Source organism: Vanellus vanellus, assembly GCF_965231255.1.
Source record: "Vanellus vanellus genome assembly, chromosome: 3".
Classification (NCBI taxonomy): domain Eukaryota; kingdom Metazoa; phylum Chordata; class Aves; order Charadriiformes; family Charadriidae; genus Vanellus; species Vanellus vanellus.
In genome coordinates, this window is record NC_138907.1 from 63,652,012 (window position 1) to 63,660,532 (window position 8,521).

The 8,521-nt window shown below is 40.6% G+C and overlaps 1 protein-coding gene across 3 annotated transcripts; it reads right to left on the reverse strand.

Moving 5' to 3' along the window:
- Positions 1-875: 875 nt before the first annotated feature.
- Positions 876-8,372, reverse strand: CCDC28A (coiled-coil domain containing 28A). Of its 3 annotated transcripts, XM_082481764.1 has the most exons (7): positions 8,319-8,372; positions 7,534-7,618; positions 7,229-7,423; positions 4,638-4,801; positions 3,512-3,666; positions 2,707-2,729; positions 876-1,666 (listed from the first exon to the last, which is right to left on the reverse strand). In XM_082481764.1, exons 3-7 carry the CDS (start codon positions 7,384-7,386, stop codon positions 1,612-1,614), a joined length of 555 nt encoding a protein of 184 aa, XP_082337890.1. In that variant the 5' UTR covers positions 7,387-7,423; positions 7,534-7,618; positions 8,319-8,372; the 3' UTR covers positions 876-1,611. The 3 variants fall into 3 exon arrangements, with proteins under 3 accessions (XP_082337890.1, XP_082337889.1, XP_082337891.1); XM_082481763.1 differs by lacking the exon at positions 7,534-7,618 and having other exon boundaries at positions 8,255-8,330; XM_082481765.1 differs by lacking the exon at positions 8,319-8,372 and having other exon boundaries at positions 7,534-8,006.
- Positions 8,373-8,521: the final 149 nt, after the last annotated feature.

Sequence of the window (8,521 nt, forward strand, 5' to 3'; positions counted from 1 at the left end):
AAACACACTGCTTTTTTGTTTGATTTTCAGAAGTCTGCAGAGAAACAAGGCCATGGTGCTGACAGGGAGAAGTTACTGTGCAGAAAACGATAATTGCCAAATCATTGGTTAAAGAGTGGAAAAAACCCCTTGGCTTCATTTTGTGAGCAGCATGTTGTACTCCAGTTCTCCTAAGCTGTCTTTGGGTTTCACAACATCACAGGTACATACCCAGCAGCAGGCTGGGATGTGGTGGTAATTTTACCAGCATGCAAAAACTCCTAGACAATCTCAGCAACAAAGGAGATGACTCGTGCAAAGAACAAGAACATCTGAAAGGAAGAGCCCAACTGGGACCCCTACTGGTTCGTTAACCGTTGAGATTTGCCTGATAGGTGAGGGAGGGAATAACAGTGTTTGAGGCTGAATTTGTAGCCAGAGCACACTGTGGTGTTTAAATGATCTTTCTGTCCCCAGCTGCACAGTGCAGACTTGGCACTACTCATGATTCCAAAAGGAGCTGGAGCTAATGGAATCCACAGCTACATCTTGTGGCTGAAGAAGCATCTTCTCCGAAGATGCCAAACAGCAGGCATCTTTTGTTCCCTGGCCACATGCCCACTTTGAGCTGACAAAACCTTTGCTTTCAAGTAGAAGGATAAAGATTTCATTTCTTGTGCAGTCAGTATATGCAGTATAGAATCTGAATGTATTACCTAAAAACCAAATATAAAATAAATTTAGAATGAAAGGCATAGTTTGATGGACCAGGATAGAAACTTTAGATCTAAAACTAGCCTGACTTTACACTAATAAAGGATTTTTTTCTGACTGTGAACACAAAGATGACATCAATTAATACCAGACTATTTATAACACAGGAATGACTACAAAACTGCATATACTGGATTTATTGAACCATAAGTGTTTACCCAATTTTGGAATTTCACAATACTTAATTAAATTATGTGGCCTGCTAGCATGCATGCTAGTTCTAATTTAGTGACATTTTATGATTATTCACAGTAATAAAAAGCAAACTCCGCAAACATTCAGACCATGCAAGAACTCATCTTCTTAACACAGCTGAACAGATAACAACTTCTCTAAAGGAAATGTCATATTTAAATTTTTTTACTTTAACAATAAATTAATTTGTTGCATCAGTGATCAACAAAACACTAAAGATATAGTATGCAGATTGTCTACATACCAATCAGAAAGGCAAAATCATCACTACCTTCATAAAAATTGGAGAAATACTAATGAACTCAATATACATATATCATTTTCAACCATATGAACAACACTGAGCAGAAGAAATGTACTTCCAAGTTTCCCCAATTTTTCAATTAAATAAGGCAATAATAAAAAGCATAGCATCACAACAACCTACTTCAAACTCTAGATACTGAGTCCTGACATAATGCAGTGCTCAAAGAGGAATGTGCAAAAATAAAAATCAACACTTTGATTTGCACTTTGATTCTTCATTGTGTAAAATTAATTAAAAAAAAAAAAAGACACCAAAAAAACCCAACAAACCCCAAACCAACAACAGTTCAAGATTCCACTGTCAGGAAAAATAAAAAAAAAGCTTCTGGGAGAATCCAAATTGATAAAGCTGTTCTTTCAGCCCGTGGCACTATTTGGAATATCTTGAGTATCTGCTAAATGTAGTTTTTGGCTGAAGCAAACCATTAAGGAATAACATTTTTGCATATATATAAGGTATAAACAAGATGATAGCAGTGTTACATGAAACTATGCTTAGTCCTGTCATGGTTATGCACCAGACCAGGTGAATTCAGTTCTATGAAGTCCTATGCTAGTTCTCAACCAGTATAATAATCTTCTTTGATGAGACTTAAGCATTAAATATATCAAGAATTAGCTGGTGGATCAAGGGGGGTGGCAGATTATTTTTATCACTATTATGTGATACTATTATCACATTCCACTTGTGTTCTTTATGAGACCTAGCCTTAAATGGCTTTCCACAGACACAGAGAATGTATATATATACCAGTGCAGTATCTTAAGTCCCAAACCACAGTCCCACCTCAACGTCTACTAAGTGTGTAACATCAGGAATAACTAGACTGCAGTATAAACTGAACACCACGCTCTTCAACTGTATCCTTGGCTTATCAAAAGCGTAATGTAAAAGACAAACTAAGATATTTAGCTTCATCTTCTGGGTGGGATAAGAGCACACATTAATTCAGTTATGAAAGCTCTGCTGAAGTATTTGACTCAACCACAGTCTGACCCTAGAAATGAAAAATTAGGTCAGCCCACTATTCACAGTAAAATCAGTGTACATATTTCTAGAAAAAAATTTAAAAGGTAATAGGATTCACTTATCCATGGGACAGAACATTTATGAATACTATAGAAGGAATATTATTATGTACATCTGTTGCAGGGTGTCTCAGCAAGGCGCATGTAGAAAGACTGCTTCTGATGGGCTTTGCCATTGACTGTCAACACGTTGTCTGTAAACCAACATATGAAAAAACAGCCTATAATCAACAGTGTTAAGATCAGTCATTTATATATTGGAAAAACCTAAAACCCATGCTGTATAGCAGCGCTAATTTAAAAAAAAGGACATTACTGAAGCAATCTGACTCCTTTGAAGACACCAGTTACTCGGGAAATATACTGTAATTTGATTACAGTTAATAATTATAATGCAAAATAGACATTTAAGGAAAAGGATACATAGATGAATTTAGTTCTTCTAGCTGCAATATAAAGACAGAAATTATCAGAAATGGCATTTCAGTTAGTCAAATGCAACAATTATGCTGATATGATGACTAAATTAAAACAATGAAGCAAATCACTAATAGTTTGGGCTGAAATGTATGATTTTTATTACTTAAAGCAAAGCAAACCTGCACTGAATTCTACACCAACAGAGCTAAGTCCCAAATTAAATTTAAATCTGTTTATCAGGAAATTTAAAGAGATTTTAAGTTTGGGGTCTTAAGGAAATGTACTAGAGAAAGGAGAAACTGAAAGTGTAGAATATACAGATCTACATTCCTTGTTACGTGTGGTCTCCCCTACAGGTAGGCGGATGGACCACAGGGAAAATGGTCATAGTACCCTGGTACATTGGCTGTCTCTAAAGAGATCTCTACATAGAATCACAGAATCACAGAATTATCAGAGTTGGAAGGGACCTCTAGAGATCATCTAGTCCAACTCTCCTGCTAAAGCAGGATTGCCTAGAGCACATTTCTCAGGACTGCATCCAGGCGGGTCTTGAAAATCTCCAGGGAGATCCTCAGACAGTTTACAGCCAGACTGCTCCACTCACCAAAACAAACAGCAGCCTACAGAAAAGGCAAACAAGGTACTGTGTTTTCTCAAAACTAAGCTGATGGCAGGGCTTATGTCTTGGTTCATTACAGAACTATGTTCCCCTCAACTGTAAATCACTGCCCACCCCAGTAGTGGTGTTTTCCTGAGCTGAGTTCTGTGGGCAAAGTTCTGTGTTTTCTGCCTTCCCAGTACTTACATCTGATAGCAGCCTATCCAGGTTGGAGTCACTAGCTAGTTTTCTTTTATCTTCAGGAAGTTCTTCCAGCTCCCCGTAGAGCTCCAGATTAAGTCGAGCAAGTTTCTCCTGCATACTCCGCACATGCTCCATCTGCTCTATGGAACATTCATTTCCTAAAAGGACGAGCAACAGCTTTAGATAAAGAAACCTGAGAGCGCAAATAAAGGTGTGAAGATACAGCTTTTTACATCAGAAAAGAAGAATTTAAACATCAGATTTACAAGTTAATTTGCTTTCTCAATGATTTCTCCCTGTTTCACAGACTGACGTTTCTGTCATCATTTCTGGTCTTATAGTGTGCTGCGCTTAAGATAACTACCAAATGTACTAAACTGTTTTTTAGAATATATGTGTTTTTTCTATACTCTGAATTTCTCTCAGATTTTGGAAGGCCCTGTGTTTTTAACTTTAAATATGACCACAGTAAACCTTCTTTCTAATTTTGATTCACCTTGGGGGTTTCTTTCTTGTAACTGATGTCTGTATATAATACAGACTTTTCAGGTTCTCTTGTAAAATCAGCGTGGAATTAACGTAACATGCTCATCTAACACTAAGCTTGCCAAAGCACATATGCATCTCTCTACTCAGTATAGGGAAAAAAAGGAAGCAGAAGTGTCATGGTTTTTCTGAAACCTCCATCAACTGTGAAGTAGTAATAATAGTAAGATGCTAAGACAGAAGAGTAAGCTGGGTAAAATGCAACTTGCATTGGATGACATGAAAGTTGTTACAAATAAAAGTGTTAATATGCAGCAAAATCAGGTGCTAAATACAGTTACTTCTTAATATTCCTCATTATCATAAATAAGTGGCTTTAAATTTGGTACCTTAAATCCATAAGCCAAGGCACTGCCTTCGGTAAGCCATGCTGGGAAGCACAATCAAATAGCATTTGAATAATCCCACATGAAAGACCTTACAATAGGACTGTAAGATCAATTAATTGCGTTAAACTTCATTTCATATGGCAGAGACCAAAATGACAAACTGGCAGACTGTCCATACAGCTCATCTGTTTGCAAATGTTACCACTGTATAGCTATAAACACAATTATTGTATACAGACAATTCATGCATTTACCAAATGCTTGAAGTTTGCCAGAGTGGAAGTCATTCAGGAGACTCAGAAGTCCCCTTTCCATTTCCTGGACATCTGATACATCTGTGAGAAAAGAATGCTGGATGGGTGCTGCCTGTGCCCCTTTTGCTTCACCTCCTGGAGGTTTGGCTTTCTCTTTTATTACACTAAAAAAAAAAAAAAATTAAACAAAACAAAAAGATTACTTTGTGCTTTCACTGAGAATCTGAAATGTAAGACGAGGCTATATCTGGGATTTGAAAAATGAAATGGAAAATGAGTAATTTGTATTTCAATCACTCCTTTTAAGTTAAAAAATGGATCACCAGTTTGTCTTAAGAATAAAGAAGAACATTACTACCTTGACAGTTTGATACTGAAAAATGAAGGATTCCAACAATCTGCTTTCCTATTAATAGTGGGAAACATCAACGGAACATACGTATGTAATGGCCATCTTAATAACCTAAAGAGAACCATTACCCAACAATGACACGTGGCGCATGGGGCATTATCTACATAACATCCCCCAAAAAGCATCTGCAAACTCTCTTTAAGCCAGAAAGAAAAACCCTCAGCCATCATATGCTCCTGTTGTCGTAAACACCTACAGACTGCAACCAGTCTGAAAGACAACTTGTTATAACCTATACAGGAAGGTGACCTTGCCTCCAGATAAATTTTCCTAGAGCTTCTTCTTCCCACCTTCAAATAACATCCAAATTTAGTAAAACTCATCATCAAAAGCAATCTCCCAGTATTCTAACACATACCAAATGGAACTAGTCCATGCCTGAACAAATGTTAAATGCGCCAGAGATTCTCTACAGCCCCCTCTGCAACAAAACCATCAAAATTTCTGGATCCCCACACATTTTTCTCTAGACATAAAATTCATTCAAACACCATGTGCCCACAGAAACTATATGAATGATGCTGAATAACCATTATAAATCCAAATGAATATGCAACCAATATGGAAGCTAAACACTCAATTACCAGTAAGAAGGAGCATATTCCATCTCTGACCCAGAGACAGACAGACAAACTGCATCCTGACCTCATACAATTCAGGTAAGGGACTATTTTCACCCCTGACTTGCCCATCCATATGTGCACACAGCCCTCCTCACACTGGCGTGGTTGCTTCTGCAGCCTCATGGTGAGTCTGTTCAGAATCCGGTTCAGTGAAAAATTTTGAGCCTAAGAATTAACATTCAAAATACTATGGGCTATTAAAAAAGTCATAGGCTTAGCAAAGAAGCTTTATTTAATTAATGAAGATAATAGTGCTTACAGCATAGTAAGACCCACCCTTCCCTTGAATACTCCTGGAAAACTTATTTCATGAGAATCTTGTGGATTAAATGAAAATGAATTAAATGCTCCTACTCCACTGTGGAACAGCAGTTCACCCTCCCACTGTGATGTCAATTACCACTCTGGCTTGAAGAGTTCAAGAAACTGTCTGCATTATCACAGCTTGGTAAGCTTCACTTAACAATTGAGCAAGACTGTACTTTTCCAAAACTTAAAGCAAAAAGGACATTTTCTTCTCTAGGCAATATTGTGGGCTACAAGACATTAATTTCTAGTACATTCCAGAATAGTGTTGAGACTTAAGTGAACTGTGCAGTCATCTGCAGAAACCGCCAATTTATAGCACATTAGTATTTATTATTATTTCCCTCAAAATATTAATACATTTTCCCTAAAAAGAAGGTATAGACTTTACATTGCAGAAATTCATTATTCATCAGGCCAATACTGGATCCTTCAAACAGACTATCTGCGCCAAAAAGGACAGTTCAGTATTTAATCTTCGGCTAATACTTATAGGTCAATAAACTTGGCTGCCTCTCTCCAGCTAACATTTCACTTTAAAATCCCTCTTCACTCATTGATCTACTGTACCTGCCATGGCCAAGAAATATACTAACATGCAGGAAAATTAATATTCTCAAACTGAAGTAGATGTATCATCAATAACATAAACTATTCCAAAATGGTACTTCTGAAGAGCCGAATGCCTCCCTCTGCACACAAGTACAGCCTGGGAGCTACCGCTGCCCCCACTGATGAGCTCCCAAACAAAAAATACCCGGAAATTCCAGTTCTAGCTCATCTTGTTATATTTATGTCCTTCATTTCCTGCTCTACTTGTCAGTTCCAACCTTGCAGTCATGTAATATGTTATTTGTTCCTCACAGCTGTACATCTGGGGCTCTGCTATCTCCTATATGATGCCCACCATTTGTCATATTTGATCACCCAACTCTTGTCTTTCACCAGTCACATCAGGCTATCATCTCTTCAGCTAAATTGTTATCAGTGTAAGCCTACAGCATTCTGTAACACTTTATAAAGCTTACAAGGACAGTACTGAGCACTTTCCTTTTCTGTAAAATAACCGTTATATTGCATTAAACACAAATTACTTTGCAAAAAAAAGACACCATCAAAAATTTTCACGAGTCTGAAGCTCTTTCTTTTCATTCTGCCCCAGCCAGTCTAAATACCCTTTAGACTGTCTGAGCATTGGCAGGTTTCTGGCTCTCATTTCCACTGAACTTGCAAGATGCTCCCAAGCTTACCGTTTTAACTTTGGTTTCTGTACCGCAGGCTGTGGTGCAGGATTTGAAAAGGCTGTACTTTTACTGACTGGCACTGAGTTTTTCTTGGAGTTAGCAACCTGAGCAGGGTGACTGGTAGATGATTTGGGGCTCCTCCTCTTGATTTTCCTTTCTTCCATTTCTTCCAATTTACTGCATCTAGACTAATTTGTTGTCCTCCAAAGGGAAGAAAAAAAAGTAAGAAAGAAACATCCATTAAAACTGGCATTTACAATACTAGCAAGGGGGGGGGGGGGGGGGGGGAAGGTCACAGTGCATGGGAATACAGCTTTATAGTTTCTTCAAAATGAGCGGTCACTCATTTCTTCAAACAAGAGAATCCAGTTTTCCGGAGAGGCTGCCCAGGCCTGCCTGATGAGCAAAACAGGCAGGAATTAAAATCATCTGCATCAGCTTCAGCCGACAGGTACCTTCAAAATGATCTCAAGTTTTGCGTCCCATGGATTATTGCTAGAAAATAATCCTGTGACTACTCAAGTCCACGACAACCAAAACACTGAGCAACAACGGTGGCATGAGGATGCTGTCATTCATCCTTGCCAAATGACCTCCTCTGAAGGGAGAGGCACCGGCCTTGTCAAAACTCAGCTGATGCCCAGTTATTATTGCTGCTATGTATTGATAGGTATACCGCTGCTATTATCCATGCTATTGCTGGGTGCTACCTAATAATTCTGCTCGCCTGGGGAAACGCCTCCCTCCGCGACCCACCACCCCGCGGGGGCGGCAGGGGGTACTGTGGAGAGAGCGGCCGCCATGGCTGACCCGCTGAGGGCCGCTCCGCAACCTGCCCTGCCCTCGGACCCCGGGCCCGGCCAGCCCCTACTACACGTCGTCATTTTATTAGCGCGGAGACTTGTGATACCGCCTGCCACTCCGTAACGAGTACGACCACCTTCCCCACCCCCACATCACCAACCGCCGCCCCCCCCCCACCCGCCGCACGTTAAACGGCCGCCGAAGCGCAGGCCCCGCCCCCCCCGCTACCTGGGGGGGGGAGGCCCCGCCCCCGTAGCCGCGCGCACGGACCCCTAGCCTTGTCGGCCCTCACCCCTCCCCCGAGGGAAGCGGCGGGCTCAGCCGGTCACATGACCGCAAGCCGCCCCGCCCCGCACTGCGAGATGCATTGTGGGAGTCCCGCCCCGCCGCCGGCGGCGGGCCTCCCTCGGCGGGCACGGCGACTACCGCTCCCAGAACCCCCCGCGGCAACGGGCGGCCGGCTCGCGGCGCGCGCAGGGCACCTACGCCGGCGCT

Coding starts and splice junctions, on each gene's coding strand:
- CCDC28A (XM_082481764.1), bottom strand. CDS start 7,386: ATGGAAGAAAGGAAAATCAAGAGGAGGAGCCCCAAATCATCTACCAGT. Junction 3,667..4,637: donor TGGCAAACTTCAAGCATTTG/GTAAATGCATGA, acceptor TCGTCCTTTTAG/GAAATGAATGTTCCATAGAG. Junction 1,667..2,706: donor GAAGAACTAAATTCATCTAT/GTATCCTTTTCC, acceptor GGTTTGCTTCAG/CCAAAAACTACATTTAGCAG.